At 39.0% G+C, this 24,553-nt stretch overlaps 1 protein-coding gene across 1 annotated transcript in view; it reads right to left on the bottom strand.

The window, feature by feature from the left end:
* Positions 1-390: 390 nt before the first annotated feature.
* Positions 391-24,553, bottom strand: part of LOC106004407 (NBPF member 19) — a 46,499-nt gene continuing 22,336 nt past the window's right edge. Inside the window, 2 exon segments of the mRNA XM_045081985.1 lie at positions 391-557; positions 20,113-20,172. Of these exon segments, the coding sequence (XP_044937920.1) occupies positions 391-557; positions 20,113-20,172 (227 nt within the window).

Genomic DNA, 24,553 nt, shown 5'->3' with positions numbered 1-24,553 from the left:
TGTCCACCCGTCCTTCTGGGCCCATTAGGGCCTCTGTCCACCGTTCTCTATAGAAGGTGAGGTTTCCTCCAGTGGTGACGAAGTGGTCTTCCCAGGGCCAGACCTGTGGGGCTGCAAGGCCCAAAGGTGGCCAAGCTAGCATCCCCACAGACCCACCTTCTCAGACCCTCAATGGCCCAGTGGGCGGCATTCGTGTGGGCACCATTCTTCTCGCTCCTCTACACCTGACGTCCAAAGGCGCTGCGCACGGAGGTGGGGGCTTGGGCAGGAGCTTGGTCGAGGCCCTGCAGAGTTGCGCCCAAGGGTAGGCAGCAGGTGAGGTCTGGGCTCCCAAAGGCTGCTGCCATCCGTGCCAAGGTGAGGTCGGGTACAGAGAAGCTGGCAGCTGCTTCAGTCTGGTCCTTGCCAGTGGGCAGCCACGGCAAGGGCGCTGGGTCTTTGCAGGTCACAGCCCGCGACCTGTCCCAGGGCCCCCCAGTTCACCCGCAGCCTCATGCTGATGGGCCTGTAGGGCCCTGGGATCCATGGGCATGCTGCTTTTCTCACCTCGCTCTCTGCTGGAATTCGAAAACAAACATTTTTATATGTACCTCAGAGTTGCTGGAGGACACTCATATTCACATTTTCCCTTAGGGGGAAAAAGATTTGATATTAGTGAAGCAACAGATTTCATTTTCAAGCATGTGCAAGATCGGAGGAAGATGGGGAAGCCCCTTCAATGGTTTTTGTTTAGCTCCTCAAATACTTGGACTCCTGCACAGTTTGGAGCTAAACATCCCCTCTTCCATCCCAGCTCGGGCTTTGAGAATCTCTGAGATATTGTGCTAGGAAGGATTGAGAAGTATATTCAAATCCTATTAAATATGCATTTTAGTGTAGATATAGTAGGATTCTAAATATACATACACATTTATGATAAAAGTCTGGGAAGCTTTAGATAAAAAATTAACAGTATAGCTGCAGTGTGATTACAGATGTGTTTTCCTTTTTTGCTTTTAGAAATGATAGTCCTTTAAACAAAAACTATTTGTTTATAAATTTTAGTAACAGCTACTATATCAAAGCTATTTTTTTAGGTTCTGAATAGTGAACACAATAGTCTTTATTATACTGATTATAAAATTAGAGTAATTTCTATTTGAAAATATAAATTGGATATGGTGACAATTTTGTAGAATTTTGTACTTGAAAACCATGATGATTTCTGCATGATAAGAACTTTATTCTTTCTGTGGTTGTTAAAAATGTTGTAAAATATAGTAAAACAAAAATATATATATAGTAAAATCATTATTACAAAAAATCAAAAACTGTCTTAAAACATTACATTCATCTCAAAATTATGGTTTACATTTGTCTTTTCGAATTGTTCTATCATCTATCGTTGAAAAAACTTATTCTGGAAATATGACCACCTTGACAGCCATGTTTTTCTACCTCACTATTTTCAATGGTGAGTGTCTTTTTGATTTTTTAAAGCCCAGTTTCTGCCTCATTTACAATAACAATGTAATACATCATTTTATTACTAAATAATTTGAATTCTGCATTATTCACTCACTTCCTTTTTTCTTACATTCTTTTCTTCCCTTATGAATTTTTGCTTGAATTACATGAATTTGTGTTCTACTATGAACTTTAAAAAGTAACTTAAAATGAATTTAGTTTTTTATTTAAATTCTAGCTAGTTGACATACAGTGTAATATTAGTAGCAGGTATACAATATAGTGATTCAACACTTCTGTAAGATACCCTGTGTTCATCACGACAAGTGCCCTCCTTAATCCTCGTAACCTATTTCACCCATCCCCACTCGTAACCATCCATTTTTTGCTATAGTTAAGTCTGTCTCTTGGTCTTTCTCTCTCTCCTTTCCTTGATTTTTAAATTCTACACATGATTTTTAAATTCTACACATGACTGAAATCATATGCTATTTGTTTTATTCTGACTGGCTTATTTCATTTAGCATTATTTATTCTGGCTCCATCCATGTCACTGTGAATGGCAAGGTTTTTTTTTTTTTTTAATGGCTGAATAATATCCCACTGTATATTACTCATCCATAAAAATAATGAAATCACACACACACACACACACACACACACACACATGCATGCGCACCACCCCTTCATCCTTCATCCATTCATCAGTTGACAGATGGTTGGACTGTTTCTGTAATTTGGCTATTGTAGATAATGCTCCATGTATCCCTTTGAATTGGTATTTTTGGATTCTTTGGATAAATACTTAGTAGTAAAATTGCTGAATTGTACAGTAGTTTTATTTTTAACTTTTTGACCAAACTCCATGCTGTTTTCCAGAATGGCTTCACCATTTTACACTCCCACCAGCAATGCAAGATTGGTTCCCTTTCTCCACATTCTTGCCAATGCCTGTTATTTCATCTGTTCTTGAGGTTAGTCATTCTGACACATTTGAGTTGATAGCTGACTATAGTTTTGTATATCTCTAATCATCAGTGATGTTGCGTATCTTTTCATGTGCCTGTTGACCATTTGTATATCTTTGGAAGAAGGGTTATTCATGTCTCCTGCTCATTTTTGAATTATATTATTCATTTTGGGGGTTTGAGTTTAAGTTCTTTATACATTTTGGATACTAACCATTTACCAAATTTGTCACTTGCAAATATCTTATCCTATTCTGTAATTTGCCTTTAGTGTGTTTTTTCCTTCACTGTGCAGAAGAATTTATTTTGACAAAGTACTTGATAACAAAGGGCAAAAAAATGAAAGTGGAACATTTTCTTATACCATACACCAAAATTAATTCAAAATGGGTTGAAGACCTAAATGTGAGACATAAAGCCATAGGAGAATATGGAAGTACTATAGGAGAACTCAGGAAGTAAACTCTGACATCAGTTATAGCAACTTCTTTCTACATATGTCTCCTGAGGCAAGGGAAACAAAAGTTAAAATAAAGCAATGGGATTTCACCAAAATAAGTTGTCTTCTGATTATTAATCAACTATCTTTTCTAAAGTATGGCCTGGTTCCCTCTTTTCAGATTGGCAGGTCTTTTTACTGGTCAAGCAGACACACCCCAATGTCTTTTATGTTTGTTGTTATTTTTTGGTGATTATCATCTTTTTTTGATTTGCATAGTATATAATCAGACTGTTTCAATTAATATGTATTTGGCAAGATATAAGAATTGTCCACTCAATGACCTCCTATAAGAAGGCTTATTCTCATTTTTACTCTAATAGCAGGAATGAACGTTTATGTAGAGTAGCCCCAAACTTACCAACTCTATTTTTTCAGCACTTATTAGACTCAGTTGGGAAGCCTTATGGCCTGATTCCTTAGAAAACGTAAACCTGTATTTCTCAGTATACATGTCACATGGTCTTTTCCTTTTTCTATTCCCAAAAATTTGCTCAAGCAAACTACAAATTTTGGGAACACAGTTAGAGGTGACTAAAATACCCACAGTGGGTATTTTAGCACAATACTGATACACATATTCACAGTAGTTTCAAGTACAACTAATTTAAGATCCAATCTCCATGTGCCATTTTAAAAATAGTACCAGGCTAGTAAGGTATCACTAAAGAATTCCACTTGAGACTCAGTAATTATTTCAAGACAAATAATACTCAAAGTCATAGTTATATTATGCCATTAGAATATAAACATGGGAATATGAACCCTGTGAATACAGAAAAGTAACAAGTCCCCTGCTAGATGAGATCCATGGTGGATTTAACCTTTAACAGAGAAGTGAGAGGAGGAAGAAACCTCCCTAAATGCTGTTAAGAGGAAAGCAGCTAAAATTTAAACATGGTGAATGACTGTCTGTCCCTAGAGTTGAGGCATGAGAATAAGGGTCACTTGTTGTCAAGGGACAGCTAGGGGCCAGGTAGAGTAAGGATGTATGTAGAGGAGTAGGAGAAAGTTAACAGGTGGCTTAACTTTACACAAGGCATCAGACACTCTGTCCTTCAATCCCAGAGGAGTAATGTGGCAGATGAAACCGTCTCATTTTTATGGGAAACAATTTTTATCAGTTTTTTTTATACAAAGTCCCTCACTTTGAATGAAATATTAAGAAATGTGAAAACATATTACTATAATAAAAATGATATTGGACCCAGAAATTCCAGATTTTGGAATTATCAGAAATGGATGAGGTAATTATGATTGACGTGTTAAATAATTTAGAGAAGTAAGTATCATGAGGGAATAAATAATGCTTTTCAATAAAGAGATGGAAATTTTCAAAAGCACTGAATAGAAATTTTACGATAAAAAATCACATTAGGCATTTTTATTTTGGGGGGCTTTCAAGAGAACTGTAAATAGCAGATAAAGATCAATGAATACATACATTTCAGATGAAATGTGGAAGAATTTATCTCCAGCAGACCTGCTAAATCAAGTGAGTTGAAAGAATTTCTTTAGACTGAAGAGAAAAGATGTCATTTAGAAAACTAATTCTGAATAGATAACAATGCCTGGAAGAATACATATATGGTAAATACAACAATTTCAAAAAAAAAAAACACTAAAAAACCTCTTCATAATTCAATAGTTGGCCTCATTAATATCCTTCCTCCAGAGTGCTGTGAAGTGTGTAAACCTGGTGATTCACAGACCTGTACCCCTGGGGATAAAAATATATGTTTATAAAAAATAAAAAATTAAAAAAAAAATATCCTTCCTCCAGTCTTTTTTTTATTAATTTATTTATTTTCAGAAAAAGAGTATTTATTATTTTTTCACCACACCCAGTGCTCCATGCAATCCATGCCCTCTATAATACCCACCACCTGGTACCACAACCTCCCACACCCCGCCACTTCAAACCCCTCAAATTGTTTTTCAGAGTCCATAGTCTCTCATGGTTCACCTCCCCTTCCAATTTACCCCAACTCCCTTCTCCTCTCTAACACCCCTTGTCCTCCATGATATCTGTTATGCTCCACAAATAAGTGAAACCATATGATAATTGACTCTCTCTGCTTGACTTATTTCACTCAGCTTCCTCCAGTCTTTAATTAGGCAAAGGAAGTCACTCAATATATAGCAGATTGGAAGAATGGTCCTATTTTGACTTAATTGATATTATATAACATCATACTGAATATTGGTAAAATACACATTTCTCTCAAATGTACTAGAAATACTCAGTGATAAAAGTCATATGATGAGCCACAAAACAGGTCACATTTTGTTAGAAGAGAATTTGTAGAGAATTTGTCCTGTACTACAGTAGTATCCAATTCTAATTCACTGAGTAGTATATATCTAGAAAATCTCCTCATGCTTGAAGATTATATGACCTATTTCTAATGGATCATGGGTCTGAAAATAACAAAAATACTCAAAAAATAATTGAGGAAAACACAACTTATTAAAAGTCGTCTCATAAGCTATTCAGTGCTTAGATTTATAGCATTAAATGCAATAAAGAAAAAAGAAAAAGGGGTCCAATCCAAGGATATAAACTTCCACATTGGTGGAGGGACACTTAGCTGGCTCAGTGGGTGGAGCCTGTGACTCCTGATGTGAGTTCAAACCCCATATTGGGTATTGAGATGACTTAACAAAAAATCTTAAAGAAGCTAGCTGAACAAAATAATCCCAGAGTCAAGGTTGTCAACATAAAAAAAAAAAAACCTTCTACATATTTAACTTATTCCATTAAAATTGAAGGAGAAATATTATCTGCTAACTGCAAAAGATGTGGTGAGTGCAGTTGAGAAAATGCATTCATGATAAAATTGCTCAGTAAATTAAGAATACTAGCAAATTTTCTCAACCTCCTAAATCAAATCTCAAAAACAAAATTGAAGCCAAAAGCTTTTATCCATTTTGAGTTTATCTTTGTGTAAGGTGTAAGAGAATGGTCAAGTTTCATTCTTCTACATATAGCTGTCCAGTTTTCCCAGCACCATTTGAAGAGACCATCTTTTTTCCACTGTATATTTTTTCCTGTTTTGTCGAAGATTATTTGACCATAGAGTAGAGGAGCTGATACCCTAATTAATGCTGACATACAGACCACCTGACCCATGACGAGGAACAAGACATGTTTCAGTCTTACCAGGGAAATTAAACAGTGTTCCAAGACTATAGAGCTAGTTCAGTAAGTCAATAGTCCTAAAGTCAAATTATACTTCAGAATAATATTTTAATAGCTAAGAAAATAAGAACCAGAATGGTATTTTGAAAATAAGATATTATGAAGACCAAAAATTAACCACCACAATAATCCACATAAGGGATAAACATTTAAGTCTCTCATTCACATGTTTTCCATATATAAAGATAAATACACACACACACGTATCTCCAGCTCTTGTCAATATCAATATTATTTGGGGTTTTCCAAAATTAAAATGTAGCAGCTGATCTCCATTTTCAGTGTGGTCTCTACTATCAGGAAACTAGGGGACATATGTGGGGTTTCTAAGTCATCTGTAATGCTTTCTCAGAACTTTCAGAGTCACTGCAGAGAGATGATTTTACAGTCTTCGCTTCAAAGAGGACCATAAAAGTAGTTCTTGAATCATTTATTAAAATACGTTGTACTCTTAAAAATCAGTTAAGAAACTAAATGATATATTTCTAGCTGTCATAGTTGGAGAAAATAAGGAAACAATTAACTCCTAATGAAATTAAGTTTGGGGATATTATATAGATTTTTAGAGTATGGCTTTATATAAGACAATCAGATGTTATCGGTACAGCTTTCTTCTGTAGTGTAGTAGTACTGTCATCCTTTTGTCACATAAAGCAAATATTTTCCTAAGTCTGTTACATCTCTAACTTATCATAATTATTTGTTTCCATGCCTCCTTTCCTATTCTATTGTCCACTTCCAAGAGAAATTCATAGAGTACTGTTCTCCTACTTGGCCTCAGAGCTGAACACAGCTCCTAACTCAATATAGGAGTTTTGAATTTAATTAAGTTGGATTTTAAGGATAAAGCAGGCATTCCTAAATCGTAGAGAGCATAACAAGACTCATAGGATCAAAGGTAAAAACATGGACCAACTAGAAAAGACAACACACAGGGAGGATTTGGACATGATAGTGTTAAAAAAATAAAAAACAACTCTGAAAAATATTGTAGTAGCCAATTACAGAAAACAAAAAATGAAACAAAACCAATTTGTTCAGCACAATGGAATATTTAAATAGTTAAAACATAAGATCAAGCTTTCATAGGACAACTATTTATATACACATAAATCCATTATGCATTCTGAAGAAAAATTTGGTAAAAAATTGACTTGCGTATCTATATAGATGTGTCCATCTGCTGTTGAAAGCAAGATCATTTTGAGATTGCATGGAATCAACCCTTGGGTTACTCAACAATATTCAGGTGAACTATTACATTTTAGATTATAGGGAACAGGGACAAATTATCTCCACTTAGAATAGAGAAATGGTATAATAAATTCTAAATGGATTTACAGCAATGGTGTAGCACTGAAAACTTACATAAAAGTTCCAAGTATGGATCAATATTCTTTGAAACTAAACAGTAGTACATTGCCTCTTAAAATCTACCAAGTCTTACTTTTGCTGTTCTTAACCAGAAATATCAGTATTCAAAGCATAGACTTTACATTTCCAAAATTTGATGTTAATTAGGTTGAAGACAGTTTTTCACCAACAGGTTTGAACTTTTTGGATGACCATGATATTAAATTTCATGAATATAAAACAGAGTGAAAGTATTTCCTTTCTGGAGAATTAATGAATTTTTATAAATTTCCTTTAAAAGTTTTTATTAATAATACCGACTATCCACATACCCACTTTTTACTAAAATCATTCTATAATGTAAGAACTTTGACTTCAGAACTGTGTTTTTGTTTTTGTATGATACATACATACATATTATAGTAATAGTATAAATAAAAGTCTCCAAAAAAGTCAATATAGAACACGAGAAGGGCTGTTCATTTAGGACTCCTAATTAGAAGCAAAATTTTCATGCATAGAAATAAATACAATTTAAGTTTAGTCTGTTCATATACTAGTCTCATTTTAACAAACTTAAACACAAATTTTGGTAAGGAAAGTGAATGTTACGTTTATTTGGTCACTTAATGAATTAAAAATTTTACACATCTACCATTTGTTCTTAAAGTCATGGTGAATGTGTTAAAAGAAAAAAAAAGGGATTTTTTGTTTTTCTTTTTTTTTTGCTCAAATATTTATTTTTTTGAGAAATCTTTTTTTAATTTATTTTTTTCCTGTTTTTTTTTAATATAATTTTTTATTTTTTATAAACATATATTTTTATCCCCAGGGGTACAGGTCTGTGAATCACCAGGTTTACACATTTCACAGCACTCACCAAAGCACATACCCTCCCCAATGTCCATAATACCACCCCCTTCTCCCAAACCCCCTCCCCCCAGCAACCCTCAGTTTGTTTTGTGAGATTAAGAGTCACTTATGGTTTGTCTCCCTCCCAATCCCATCTTCTTTCATTTATTCTTCTCGTACCCACTTAAGCCCCCATGTTGCATCACCACAACCTCATATCAGGGAGATCATATGATAGTTGTCTTTCTCCGCTTGACTTATTTCGCTAAGCATGATACGCTCTAGTTCCATCCATGTTGTCGCAAATGGCAAGATTTCATTTCTTTTGATGGCTGCATAGTATTCCATTGTGTATATATACCACATCTTCTTGATCCATTCATCTGTTGATGGACATCTAGGTTCTTTCCATAGTTTGGCTATTGTGGACATTGCTGCTATAAACATTCGAGTACACGTGCCCCTTTGGGTCACTACGTTTGTATCTTTAGGGTAAATGCCCAATAGTGCAATTGCTGGGTCATAGGGCAGTTCTATTTTCAACATTTTGAGGAACCTCCATGCTGTTTTCCAGAGAGGTTGCACCAGCTTGCATTCCCACCAACAGTGTAGGAGGGTTCCCCTTTCTCCGCATCCTCGCCAGGCATCTGTCATTTCCTGACTTGTTGATTTTAGCCATTCTGACTGGTGTGAGGTGATATCGCATTGTGGTTTTGATTTGTATTTCCCTGATGCCGAGTGATATGGAGCACTTTTTCATGTGTCTGTTGGCCATCTGGATGTCTTCTTTGCAGAAATGTCTGCTCATGTCCTCTGCCCATTTCTTGATTGGATTATTTGTTCTTTGGGTGTTGAGTTTGTTAAGTTCTTTATAGATTCTGGACACTAGTCCTTTATCTGATATGTCGTTTGCAAATATCTTCTCCCATTCTGTCAGTTGTCTTTTGATTTTGTGAACTGTTTCCTTTGCTGTGCAAAAGCTTTTGATCTTGATGAAATCCCAATAGTTCATTTTTGTCCTTGCTTCCCTTGCCTTTGGCGTTGTTCCTAGGAAGATGTTGCTGCGGCTGAGGTCAAAGAGGTTGCTGCCTGTGTTCTCCTCAAGGATTTTGATGGATTCCTTTCGCACATTGAGGTCCTTCATCCATTTTGAGTCTATTTTTGTGTGTGGTGTAAGGAAATGGTCCAATTTCATTTTTCTGCATGTGGCTGTCCAATTTTCCCAGCACCATTTATTGAAGAGGCTGTCTTCCATTGGACATTCTTTCCTGCTTTGTCGAAGATTAGTTGACCATAGAGTTGAGAGTCTATTTCTGGGCTCTCTATTCTGTTCCATTGATCTATGGGTCTGTTTTTGTGCCAGTACCATGCTGTCTTGATGATGACAGCTTTGTAATAGAGCTTGAAGTCCGGGATTGTGATGCCACCAACGTTGGCTTTCTTTTTCAATATCCCTTTAGCTATTCGAGGTCTTTTCTGGTTCCATATAAATTTTAGAATTATTTGTTCCATTTCTTTGAAAAAGATGGATGGTACTTTGATAGGAATTGCATTAAATGTGTAGATTGCTTTAGGTAGCATAGACATTTTCACAATATTTATTCTTCCAATCCAGGAGCATGGAACATTTTTCCATTTCTTTGTGTCTTCCTCAATTTCTTTCATGAGTACTTTATAGTTTTCTGAGTATAGATTTTGTGTCTCTTTGGTTAGGTTTATTCCTAGGTATCTTATGGTTTTGGGTGCAATTGTAAATGGGATTGACTCCTTAATTTCCTTTTCTTCTGTCTTGCTGTTGGTGTAGAGAAATGCAACTGATTTCTGTGCATTGATTTTATATCCTGACACTTTACTGAATTCCTGTATAAGTTCTAGCAGTTTTGGAGTGGAGTCTTTTGGGTTTTCCACATATAGTATCATATCATCTGCGAAGAGTGATAATTTGACTTCTTCTTTGCCGATTTGGATGCCTTTAATTTCCTTTTGTTGTCTGATTGCTGAGGCTAGGACCTCTAGTACTATGTTGAATAGCAGTGGTGATAATGGACATCCCTGCCGTGTTCCTGACCTTAGTGGAAAAGCTTTCAGTTTTTCTCCATTGAGAATGATATTTGCGGTGGGTTTTTCATAGATGGCTTTGATGATATTGAGGTATGTGCCCTCTATCCCTACACTTTGAAGAGTTTTGATCAGGAAGGGATGCTGTACTTTGTCAAATGCTTTTTCAGCATCTATGGAGAGTATCATATGGTTCTTGTTCTTACTTTTATTGATGTGTTGTATCACATTGACTGATTTGCGGATGTTGAACCAACCTTGCAGCCCTGGAATAAATCCCACTTGGTCGTGGTGAATAATCTTTTTAATGTACTGTTGAATCCTATTGGCTAGTATTTTGTTGAGTATTTTCGCATCTGTGTTCATCAAGGATATTGGTCTATAGCTCTCTTTTTGGTGGGATCCTTGTCTGGTTTGGGGATCAAGGTGATGCTGGCCTCATAAAATGAGTTTGGAAGTTTTCCTTCCATTTCTATTTTTTTGGAACAGTTTTAGGAGAATAGGAATTAGTTCTTCTTTAAATGTTTGGTAGAATTCCCCCGGGAAGCCGTCTGGCCCTGGGCTTTTGTTTGTTTGGAGATTTTTAATGACTGTTTCAATCTCCTTACTGGTTATGGGTCTGTTCAGGCTTTCTATTTCTTCCTGGTTCAGTTGTGGTAGTTTATATGTTTCTAGGAATGCATCCATTTCTTCCAGATTGTCAAATTTATTGGCGTAGAGTTGCTCATAGTATGTTCTTATAATAGTTTGTATTTCTTTGGTGTTAGTTGTGATCTCTCCTCTTTCATTCATGATTTTATTTATTTGGGTCCTTTCTCTTTTCTTTTTGATAAGTCTGGCCAGGGGTTTATCAATTTTATTAATTCTTTCAAAGAACCAGCTCCTACTTTCGTTGATTTGTTCTATTGTTTTTTTGGTTTCTATTTCATTGATTTCTGCTCTGATCTTTATGATTTCTCTTCTCCTGCTAGGCTTAGGGTTTCTTTCTTGTTCTTTCTCCAGCTCCTTTAGGTGTAGGGTTAGATTGTGTACCTGAGACTTTTCTTGTTTCTTGAGAAAGGCTTGTACCGCTATATATTTTTCTCTCAGGACTGCCTTTGTTGTGTCCCACAGATTTTGAACCGTTGTATTTTCATTATCATTTGTTTCCATGATTTTTTTCAATTCTTCTTTAATTTCCCGGTTGACCCATTCATTCTTTAGAAGGATACTGTTTAGTCTCCATGTATTTTGGTTCTTTTCAAACTTCCTTTTGTGGTTGAGTTCTAGCTTTAGAGCATTGTGGTCTGAAAATATGCAGGGAATGATCCCAATCTTTTGATACCGGTTGAGTCCTGATTTAGGACCCAGGATGTGATCTATTCTGGAGAATGTTCCATGTGCACTAGAGAAGAATGTGTATTCTGTTGCTTTGGGATGAAATGTTCTGAATATATCTGTAATGTCCATCTGGTCCAGTGTGTCGTTTAAGGCCTTTATTTCCTTGCTGATCTTTTGCTTGGATGATCTGTCCATTTCAGTGAGGGAAGTGTTAAAGTCCCCTACTATTATTGTATTATTGTTGATGTGTTTCTTTGATTTTGTTTATATAGTTGGCTGCTCCCACGTTGGGGGCATAGATATTTAAAATTGTTAAATCTTCTTGTTGGACAGACCCTTTGAGTATGATATAGTGTCCTTCCTCATCTCTTATTATAGTCTTTGGCTTAAAATCTAATTGATCTGATATAAGGATTGCCACTCCTGCTTTCTTCTGATGTCCATTAGCATGGTAAATTCTTTTCCACCCCCTCACTTTAAATCTGGAGGTGTCTTCGGGTTTAAAATGAGTTTCTTGGAGGCAACATATAGATGGGTTTTGTTTTTTTATCCATTCTGATACCCTGTGTCTTTTGACAGGGGCATTTAGCCCATTAACATTCAGGGTAACTATTGAGAGATATGAATTTAGTGCCATTGTTTTGCCTGTAAGGTGACTGTTACTGTATATGGTCTCTGTTCCTTTCTGATCTACCACTTGTAGGCTCTCTCTTTGCTTAGAGGACCCCTTTCAAGATTTCCTGTAGAGCTGGTTTGGTGTTTGCAAATTCTTTCAGTTGTTGTTTGTCCTGAAAGCTTTTAATCTCTCCTTCTATTTTCAATGATAGCCTAGCTGGATATAGTATTCTGGGCTGCATGTTTTTCTCATTTAGTGCTCTGAAAATATCATGCCAGCTCTTTCTGGCCTGCCAGGTCTCTGTGGATAAGTCAGCTGCCAATCGAATATTTTTACCATTGTATGTTACAGACTTCTTTTCCCGGACTGCTTTCAGGATTTTCTCTTTGTCACTGAGACTTGTAAATTTTACTATTAGGTGACGGGGTGTGGGCCTATTCTTATTGATTTTGAGGGGTGTTCTCTGAACCTCCTGAATTTTGATGCTCATTCCCTTTGCCATATTGGGGAAATTCTCCCCAATAATTCTCTCTAGTATACCTTCTGCTCCCCTCTCTCTTTATTCTTCTTCTGGAATCCCAATTATTCTAATGTTGTTTTGTCTTACGGTGTCACTTATCTCTCGAATTCTCCCCTCGTGGTCCAGTATCTGTTTGTCCCTCTTTTGCTCAGCTTCTTTATTCTCTGTCATTTGGTCTTCTATATCACTAATTCTTTCTTCTGCCTCATTTATCCTAGCAGTGAGAGCCTCCATTTTTGATTGCACCTCATTAATAGCTTTTTTGATTTCAACTTGGTTAGATTTTAGTTCTTTTATTTCTCCAGAAAGGGCTTTTATATCTCTCGAGAGGGTTTCTCTAATATCTTCCATGCCTTTTTCGAGCCCGGCTAGAACCTTGAGAATTGTCATTCTGAAGTCTAGATCTGACATATTACCAATGTCTGTATTGATTAGGTCCCTAGCCTTCGGTACTGCCTCTTGTTCTTTTTTTTGTGTTGAATTTTTCCGTCTTGTCATTTTGTCCAGCGAAGAGTATATGAGGGGGCAAGTAAAATACTAAAAGGGTGGCAACAACCCCAGGAAAATATGCTTTAACCAAATTAGAAGAGATCCCAAATCGTGAGGGGGGAGAAAGGGGATAAAAAGAGGTTCAAAAAGGAAGAAAGAAAAAAAAGAAAAAAGAAAGAAAAAAAAAAGAAAAGAATTTTAAAAAAAAGAAAACACCTAAGAAAAATATAAAAAAGAAAAAATATATGTATTAGATAAACTAGTAAAAAATCGTTAAAAAAGAAAAAGGTAACAGTTAAAAAAAATTTTACCCAAAGGTGAGAAAAAAAAACAAAAAATGAAAAAGAAAAAAATTAAATTAACCGCAAGACTAAAAAAAATCACAGGGCAAAAGCCATGAGTTCCGTGCTTTGCTTTCTCCTCCTCTAGAATTCTGCTGCTCTCCTTGGTATTGAAACCGCACTCTTTGGTAGGTGAACTTGGTCTCGGCTGGATTTCTTGTTGATCTTCTGGGGGAGGGGCCTGTTGTAGTGACTCTCAAGTGTCTTTGCCCCAGGCGGAATTGCACCGCCCTTACCCGGGGCCGGGGTGAGTAATCCGCTTGGGTTTACTTTCAGGAGCTTTTGTTCCCTAAGCGCTTTCCGTAGAGTTCCGGAGGACGGGAATACAAATGGCGGCCTCCTGGTCTCCGGCCGGGAGGAGCCGAGAGCCCAGGGCCGCACTCCTCAGTACGTGCTCAGAGAACCGTGCCCAGTTACTCCCGTCTGCCTGACCTCCGGCCGCGCTCCGAGCTCACCGAGCCTGCGGCTGGTTCAAGGTCACCCCGAGCTGCGAGCTTACTGTCGGCTCTGTCTCTGTAGCCGGCTTTCCCGTTCCAATACCCGCAAGCTCTGCGACACTCAGACACCCCCGATCCTTCTGTGACCCTGCGGGACCTGAGGCCACGCTGACCCCGTGTGGGCTTTGCCCCGGGTAGCCTCTGGAGCGATGTCCCTCAGCGGAACAGACTTTTAAAAGTCCTGATTTTGTGCGCAGTTGCTCCGCCGCTTGCCGGGAGCCGGCCCCTCCCCCTGGGGTCTATCTTCCCGTCGCTTTGGATTCACTTCTCCGCCGGTCCTACCTTTCAGAAAGTGGTTGTTTTCTGTTTCCAGAATTGCTGTTCTTCTTCTCTTCGATCTGCCGATGGATTTTCAGGTGTTTGCAATCTTTAGATAAGCTATCTAGCTGATCTCTGGCTAGCTGAAGTAGTCTCGGCCTGCTACTTCTCCGCCATCTTGACTCCTCTCTCTTTTAATTTATTTTTTATTTAAAAATTATTTTTATTTCAAAAATTTATTTTTTATTTAAAGAAGTCAAGCAGAGAGAGTCAATTATCGTATGGTTTCACTTATTTGTGGAGCATAACAAATAGCATGGAGGACATGGGGAGTTAGAGAGGAGAAGGGAGTTGGGGGAAATTGAAAGGGGAGGTGAACCATGAGAGACTATGGACTCTAAAAAACAATCTGAGGGATTTGACTTGGTGGATGGGTGGGAGGTTGGGGTACCAGATGGTGGGTACGGATTGCATGGAGCACTGGGTGTGGTGAAAAATAATGAATACTGTTATGCCGAAAATAAATAAAAAATAAATTAAAAAATAAAAGGTACGGAAGATGAGAAGAAAAAACTAGGGGCAAGTGCAAGCCCAGAAGAAGCTACACAGTGTCTTAGGGCATTAGGGAATTGCAAATTAAAACAACAAGATATCAATGCACATCTAGAATGATTCAAACCCAAAACACTGACAAGACCGAAATACTGATGAGAATGTGGAGCAACAGAATTTCTCATTCATTGCTTGCATCAAAGAGAATGGTCTGACCACTTACATGTAGAATACAGTTTGCAATTTTTATTTTCATCACAGTCTTATCCCATGATCCAACAGTTACTCTTCTAAATATTTATTCACATGAGTTGAAAACTTATCTTCACACAAAAGCTGCACATAAAAGTTATATCACTTTCTTCGTTATTGTAAAAAATGGGAAACAATGAAAATGTCATACAATAGGTGAACAGATAAATTGGTACATCACAGGAACAGAAAATTATCCAGAAATAAAAAGAAACAGACTATCAAGTTTTGAAAAAACAGGGAGAAACCCTCAATATTTACTACAGATAAGCCTGTCCACAAAGACTACATACAGTATCCTTCCAACTAAATAACATTCTGAAAAGACAAATATATGGAGATAGTAAAAAGATAAGTGGTTTCTGGTATTTAGGTATAAGAGTGAAAGATAAGTAGACAGAGCACAGGAAATTAGAGGGCAGAGAAATATTCTGTAGCACATTGTAATAAACTACATATATACTATGCATTTATCAAAACTTCCAGAATATACAACACAAAGAGTGAACTCTAACATAAACTATGGATCTCAGGAAATGATAGTGTATCTGTCAATAAAGATTCGGTTTTAACAAAAGTATCAGAACAATGCAGTAAATTACTAACACAAGAAACTAAAGGAAACTATATGTGGGGGCAAATGATATATATCAAATTTGCAGTTTCTGATTTATTTTTCTATAACCCAAAACTATTCTAAAATATAACCTATTAATTAAAAAAAAAAAACACCTAATTTCCAGTCCCAGTTCCACATGTCATTTCTTGCCAAGTTATAGCAAATGAAAACACTAAACAGACTGAAAAAGCAGTAACTCTTCATGGCTCTCTAAGAGAAGACAGGACACAGAGCAAAAAATCAACTGTCGCAAACACTGGAGAGACAAACACAGGAATACATGGGAGTTAAAACTTACCATAGTACAGACTCCAGCAGAAATCACCACTGAAGGAGAACTAGGGTAGGAAACCCCGAAGTATAGTCACTCAGTTCCTACAGGCTCAACACAACTCTGAGAGATAAAAACTCCCAGGAATAAGAGACCTAAAATGCCCCTCACCAGATACACCTCCAGCAGCTTGACCAGGTTTCCTCAATAAGTAATGGAAAAAACCTCCCCCACTTGTGTTTTTGGCAGGGCCAGGGAAAATTTGAAGTTGGTAAATGTAGATAATTATTCAGGATGATATTCTCGGTATTTTGGAAGTTATTATACTATTTCTTCTACTCTAGTAAATGTTTGAAATTTTCCACAGTAATAAAAACAATGTTAAAAATCTTTAAAAAGTTGAAAAGAAAAAGAACTAACCAGAGCAACCTGCTTTCCCCTCAACAAAGCCTGCCCTCTAGGGAAACTATTTAACCACAGTCTAACCTGCTGGGGTGTTAGGAGATTCAGCTCACCTGATGAAAGAAAAATAGCCAAGTCCAGCCAGTTATGGGAAAGAAGGGAAATAGCCAAGTATAGACCATTCTAGCCATCCTGTACCACCTAAAGGAAAGGAAAAAAACAAACAAAACAAAGCTGAGAAAAGCTTATGAAGTTCAAAGTTCACAAGAGACATCCATTATCTAAAAGACTCACTAAAATATCATGAGACTTAATCATAGAAATATAGAATGCTTCCCTTCTCCTCATACTCATACTGTAACACCAAAGGTCTATTTATTTTTCCTTAAGATTTTATGTATTTATTTGACACACACACAGAGAATACAAGCAGGCAGGGCAGCAAGCAGAGAGTCAGGGAGAAGCGGGCTCCTCATGGAGCAGGGAGACCCATGGTATCATGACTGAGCTGAAGGCAGCTGCTTAACGAACTGAGCCACCCAGGCATCCTGCAAAAGTCTATTTATAGCTGGTCCATTTACTCATTACATCATGTCTGGCTATCAGGAAAAAACAAAGCATACCAAAAGGGCAAAGAACACAATTTGAAGAGACAGAGCAAGCATCGGAAACAGACATGGTAAGGATATTGGAATTATCAGGTCAGGAATTTCAAACAACTGTAATTAATATTCTGATGGTTATAATGCATGGAACAGAGAGCATGCAAGAATACATGGGCCATGTGAACAGAGAAATGGAAATCCTAAGAACCCAAAGGAGATGTTAGACACAGAACACACTTTGACAAAAATGAAGAGCACCTTGGATGGGTTTGTTAATAGACTGGACACAGCTGAGGAAAAAAAATCCTGCAGAATCCTAGAGGAGAACATAGACAGTAATCTCTTCGAAATCAGCCACAGCAACTTCTTTTTTTTTTTTTTAAGATTTTACTTAATTATTTATTTGAAAGAGAGAGAGAGAGATCACAAGTAGGCAGAGAAGCAGGCGTGGGTTGGTAGTGGAAGCAGGCTCAATCCCAGGACCCTGGGATCATGACCTGGGCCAAAGGTAGAGGTTTAACCCACTGAGCCACCCAGGCGCCCCAGCATCTTCCTTCAAGGTATGTCTCCAAAGGCAAAGGAAACAAAAGCCAAAATAAACTTTTGGGACTTCATCAAAATCAAAAGCTTCTGCACAGCAAAGGAAACAGTCAAGAAAACAAAGTGGCAACCCACGGAAGGGAGAAAATATTTGCAAATGACAGTACAGACAAAAGGTTGATATCCAGGATCTATAAAGAACTCCTCAAACTCAACACACACAAAACAGATAATCATATCAAAAAATGGGCAGAAGATATGAACAGACACTTCTCCAATGAAGACATAGAAATGGCTATCAGACACTTGAAAAAATGTTCATCATCACTAGCCATCGGGGAGATTCAAATTAAAACTACATTGAGCTATCACCTTACACCAGTTAAAATGGCCAAAATTAGCAAGACAGGAAACAACACGTGTTGGAGGAGATGTGGAGAAAGGGGAACCCTCTTCCACTGTTGGTGGGAATGCAAGTTGGTGCAGCCTCTTTGGAGAACAGTGTGGAGATTCCTCAAGAAATTAAAAATAGAACTTCCCTATGACCTTGTAATTGCACTACTGGGTATTTACTCCAAAGATACAGATGTGAAAAGAAGGGACATCTGTACCCCAATGTTTATAGCAGCAATGGCCATGGTCTCCAAACTGTGGAAAGAACCAAGATGCCCTTCAGGGGACGAATGGATAAGGAAGATGGGGTCCATATACACTATGGAGTATTATGCCTCCATCAGAAAGGATGAATACCCAACTTTTGTAGCAACATGGACAGGACTGGAAGAGATGATGCTGAGTGAAAGAAGTCAAGCAGAGAGAGTCAGTTATCATATGGTTTCACTTATTTGTGGAGCATAACAAATAGCATGGAGGACATGGGGAGTTAGGAGAAGGGAGTTGGGGGAAATTGAAAGGGGGGGTGAACCATGAGAGACTATGGACTCTGAAAAACAATCTGGGGGGTCTGAAGTGGTAGGGGGGTGGGAGGTTGGGGGAACCAGGTGGTGGGTATGAGAGAGGGCACGGATTGCATGGAGCACTGGGTGTGGTATAAAAACAATGAATACTGTTATGCTGAAAATAAATTTAAAAATAAATTTAAAAAGAAGAGGGAAAAAATCTCTGTGCTTGAGAATATCTCAATAGGAGCCTTCAAACCTGGGGGTGGGGACTCCTCAAAACAGACACAATGCAATCAGTAGCAATAGCATCATTGTAGCTCAGGATTGCCTACTACTAAATTCTCTAACTTCCACAGATGTGATGAAAACATTGTCCTCAACATACACACTGAAAAGGAACGCTATTCAGTTTGATAATTTCCAAGATGTTTTATTTGTTTTATGAGAACTGAATACTGAATACTGACCTGAAACTGAAAACTGAACACTGACCTGGCGATTCACAGGGGATTTACCCCTAGGGATAAAAATACATTTTATGTTTATAAAAAAAATAAAAGAAATTAAGAGAAAAAACTGAATACTGAAATGCAACAGATTCAAACATAAAACAATCTTTTGTTTCTTAAAGATAGCTGTAAATTACAAAAAAAGTAAAAGAAAGATAACAGGAACTATTGGCTAATGGTGCATATTTACTACTTAATAACTTCATATTTTCAATGGCACTAAAATTGTAGACAACCATAAAAAAGAAAAAATATATTTATGTTTTATATATACGAGGGGAAACCTGACTGCAGCTTTTCGTTGTGGCACTCCCAGCTGAGACTTGGGTTCTCATTAGATTTTGCCTTGGGGACTCTTTCTTGTCAGTTTTAACACGTCTTATTCACATGGGGAAGTTGAGGGTTCTGTGTCCTCCTAGTTCAGATTCCCTGAGTATCCCAGGAGGAGAATGCTTGTGCAAGTGACTCATTAAGACAATGGTCCTGGGAGAATGAAGCCTTGCAATTGGAGAAGCAGGGAAGGAAGGCAAAGAAGCCAAGAAAGAGTGTAATTTCAGGCCACGTTCTAAGTGTTTGATGGGTGGAAATAATGCTGCTCTGCTGAGGAGGGCCATAGGGCCTGCTTCCCCACGGCCTCGAGGAGAGGGGTGAGGGAATCTCAGGACAGCCCCTGCAGGAACACAGCAGAGTTCAGATGCAACCAGGTGATGGAGATGGAAGGACCAGCCGGGTGGCAGCTCCCGTGTGAAACAGAGGTAGCACCAGCTGTGGGAATGACCAAACAAGGAAGAGAACAGACAATGGGTGTGTTTGAGGGGGACGGTGGAGCTCTAATCAGATGGAGAGCAATAGGAATCCATGCCCCAAGAGCCAAAGACGTGATTACCTCTGCACCCTAAGCTTAAAGGCCACGGAATCTATATGCTGGTCTCCACTTGTCAAACTACAGTTTTCTTTTGGGAATCTTCTGTTTCAAGACACTGAGGATTTTCATGTGGCCAAAGATTAGACAAACATCCCGGCCATCCCTTGAGTCCTCACCAGCATCACACTCAGGCTTGGGAGGGTTCTTCATGCAGATGGAAGCATCCAAAGCCAGCTCTGAAAAGAAAAGGACAACAGGATGTGTTGTGATTCATGATCTTTCTGAGCCTCCACCTACATTGATGTCAAAGAAGGACAGTGGGCAGAATAAGACAGGCCATCCGACAGTTCACAGGTGAGGGGACACCAAAGGACACATTTCGATTTTTCCCTGTTGTGTTCATCTCTCTCACACTCCCGTAAGGATAATGGTGCCAGGAGGCCAACATGTTCACAAAGGACAAATGTGAAATCAAGAGAAATAGAATTGGTAAAAAGAAATAGTTCTGGGGAAGAGAAGACAAAGTCAAGGAAATTGTGCTGGAAAGAGGCTGCACTGTTGGAGAGAAGAGACTACAGAGCTCAGCCAAAGTCCAGGTTGAAGGGAAGCCTTTTGGGAGCAACCAGGGAAGAGAAAGCTGGGGAATTTACACAACACACTTCAACATGCTGTACATTTCACACATGTGCACTATGTATAATATAAACATTGAATAGACATCATGTATGTGACATAAGTTCTAAATGTGTGTGTCTGTCTGTATGTACATATCTATATTTAACTGAGTCAATGATTAAATATGGATTTGGGGGACATGGAACATAATATTCCAACCCCACTTCTGCTCATTTGAAATGGGAAAAAACACATGGAATCTACAGGAATGAGAAAAGTGATGCTGAGAAACAGGTGAGCATGGGAGGGTATTGGTGGAGCTGGTGGGAACAAATCAGAGTAAAACCATCTGTCACAGTGCAAAAGTTTGCATTCACTTCCAGTTGATAGGCTGAAATGTAATCCCCAGTGTGATGGTACTATGGGGTAAGCCTTTGGGAGGCAGATCCTCCCATAAAAGGGATCCATGCCCTATAAAAAAGACCCCACCAAATTCCATCACCTCTGTGCCCTGTGAGGACAGAGCCAGAAGGTGACCACCTCTGAACCAGGAAGGCAGTGTCACCAGGCCCAGAATGTGCCCCTGTTTGATTGTGGTTCTGTTGCGCTTCCAGAACTGTGAGATACTGATTTCTGTTGTTAAGAAGTCAGCCCATCAGTCAATGTGATACAACACATCAATAAAAGTAAGAACAAGAACCCTATGATACTCTCAATAGATGCTGAAAAAGCATTTGACAAAGTACAGCATCCCTTCCTGATCAAAACTCTTCAAAGTGTAGGGATAGAGGGCACATACCTCAATATCATCCAAGCCATCTGAAAAATCCACCGCAAATATCATTCTCAATGGAGAAAAACTGAAAGCTTTTCCGCTAAGGTCAGGAACACGGCAGGGATGTCCATTATCACCACTGCTATTCAACATAGTACTAGAGGTCCTAGCCTCAGCAATCAGACAACAAAAGGAAATTAAAGGCATCCAAATCGGCAAAGAAGAAGTCAAATTATCACTCTTCGCAGATGATATGATACTATATGTGGAAAACCCAAAAGACTCCACTCCAAAACTGCTAGAACTTATACAGGAATTCAGTAAAGTGTCAGGATATAAAATCAATGCACAGAAATCAGTTGCATTTCTCTACACCAACAGCAAGACAGAAGAAAGGGAAATTAAGGAGTCAATCCCATTTACAATTGCACCCAAAACCATAAGATACCTAGGAATAAACCTAACCAAAGAGACACAGAATCTATACTCAGAAAACTATAAAGTACTCATGAAAGAAATTGAGGAAGACGCAAAGAAATGGAAAAATGTTCCATGCTCCTGGATTGGAAGAATAAATATTGTGAAAATGTCTATGCTACCTAAAGCAATCTACACATTTAATGCAATTCCTATCAAAGTACCATCCATCTTTTTCAAAGAAATGGAACAAATAATTCTAAAATTTATATGGAACCAGAAAAGACCTCGAATAGCCAAAGAAGATGTGGTATATATACACAATGGAATACTATGCAGCCATCAAAAGAAATGAAATCATGCCATTTGCGACAACATGGATGGAACTAGAGCGTATCATGCTTAGCGAAATAAGTCAGGCGGAGAAAGACAACTATCATATGATGTCCCTGATATGAGGAAGTGGTGTTGCAACATGGGGGCTTAAGTGGGTACGAGAAGAATAAATGAATGAAGATGGGATTGGGAGGGAGACAAACCATAAGTGACTCTTAATCTCACAAAACAAACTGAGGGTTGCTGGGGGGAGGGGGTTTGGGAGAAGGGGGTGGTATTATGGACATTGGGGAGGGTATGTGCTTTGGTGAGTGCTGTGAAGTGTGTAAACCTGGTGATTCACAGATCTGTACCCCTGGGGATAAAAATATATGTTTATAAAAAATAAAAAATTATATTAAAAAAAATTAGAGACTATTGTAAATACTGAACACACCCCAGCTCGTTCAGGTTATCTGAACTGTGAATTTATATAATAAAAAAAAAAAAAAGAAGTCAGCCCATCAGTGGCATTTTTGTTATAATAACCAGAGTGGACAAAGTAACTGGCATGGAGCCTGGTTTCCTGCTCCAGCCTCTGTGGGAGATGAGTCAAAGAGAGAGGAAGAGAGCCAGTGGGATGAGTCAGGGCTGGGACAGTGGGTACCAAGGAGAACTGACAGGCTTGAGGGAGAGGACTGTAAGGATGGCAAGTTCTAAGGCCATTGTCAGGGCTGTGCTTCCAGAACACTCACTGAGCTCTTTCTCTGGCACTTCTCCCTGGTGCCACAGTGCTGCTGCTGCTGATGTCACCTCCCCATGGGAACTGCATCTCTTCATTTCTCAGGGAGATTGGTGCCTGACAGAGGAGCCCCAGGCCACCCCAGACTCCAAGAAGGGACACAGAGTGCTGGAGGGTAAGGGACACAGACCGAGAGGAAGGTGGAGAAGCTCAGTCTTGAGGAATTTCGAGCAGCAGTGGATCCTGATGAACAGGAGGCTGGGGATGAGGCCCCACAGGTGAGGGGAGATGATGGGCTAGATGGAGGATTATAGGAGAGAGTGACGTGTATATTTAATGGAACAAAGTAGACTTTTATTTCCTTAGAAAAGGAAAATAAAATAAGCAGGAGATGGTCTTGTGAGGCCAGTATTTCCACTGTGACTGTGAGCACCAAACAGAGAAGATTGGCTTGAAGATGTTGAAGGTGAGTTAACTGGGCACATTAGGCTTTCTGAGAAAGGCAGGCAGGATGGGCTCTAGCGATAGCAGAGATGCTAAATGCTGTTCCTCCAGGCATGAAACAATGCCCTGAAACCATTTCCAAGAGTTGAAACACTATAGGGATCTGAGGATTAGACGGGACAAGTTGATACATATTGCTGAGCAATTTTGTTGGATCAGGGATCCTAGAAATTATATTTCATGTTCTCAATCAATGAGACGAAGACACCATTTTCTGTGGTTTTCAGTAAAGGGACTGAAGGAAACATATGTAAGAAGAGGAAGAAGTTGGCCGGTGAAAGAACCAGTAAGTTGCAAGCCCAGCACGTGGTTCAGAGCTGATACTAAACACCAGGTTCTTGCTCACCTTGCTGTATTGAAGCATCATGGGGCTTGACACACACCTGCATTCTGAGACATGTGTCTGAACCTTTCTCATCCCTCCCTCCCTGGGAACCCAGACCTGGCTGTCAGCTTCTCTGAGCGAACTGTGCAGAACACAGGGATGTCAGGCATCCTAGTCAAGAGCCTCTAGGGGACCCCTGGTGAGAACAGATAGGGCCTAGGACCTCTCAGCCCTGATTGCTTTTGGGTGGAGAACCTCATGGAGACGCTCATCTCCTGGAGGAGCTGGATGAGCCGCAGCCTCTGTTCACATGACAGAGTCACTCCCAGGGTAGGTGTTGGCAGAGGTGTGGCTGGATCCCATGTGACATTGGGGACTGTCGTACAATATTTTGTTCACATTTACAGCTGTTTCAAATAATTTGATAGAAAAGCAGAGATGAAAAGGCAAGCCCTGTCCCCATTTAGTGCCTAATAGGACCAAGTGGAGAGCAGTGAATAGTCTAGGCTGATGAGGGTCTGACGTCCACACCTACTGGCCAAGAATCCTGGGCAAGGGATGTGACCTTGCTGGTGTTCAGTGCCCTTGGCTCTCATACGAGATGCTACACCAACTGGAGAATGTCCCTGTGAGGACCCTGTGATTCCAGCACAATAGAGCTCCTGGCTGTATGTAATTTAATATTGAATCCAAGAGCAGAGATCAAACCAGTATGATTCTACAAGGCTTTTTGGCATAGATCCATCTTTTGGCCTGTTTGGGTTGTTGGATACAGAGAAGACAGGCTTCCTGGGACCCCCTCTCCCCGGGAAAATTGTTCCCCTCACAATGGGAGTACTTACCATCTCATGTAGATCCAAGAAGGTTTCTTGCTTTTCACATGTGGGTGAGGCACTTGTATAAAGAAGGCCTCCAGGTGTCTGG

The sequence above is a fragment of the Mustela putorius genome, unplaced genomic scaffold (genome assembly GCF_011764305.1).
Source record: "Mustela putorius furo isolate JIRA1106 unplaced genomic scaffold, ASM1176430v1.1 tig00000585_pilon_pilon_pilon, whole genome shotgun sequence".
In the NCBI taxonomy this organism is placed as follows: Eukaryota; Metazoa; Chordata; class Mammalia; order Carnivora; family Mustelidae; genus Mustela; species Mustela putorius.
This window is presented reverse-complemented; position numbering and strand designations above follow the sequence as displayed.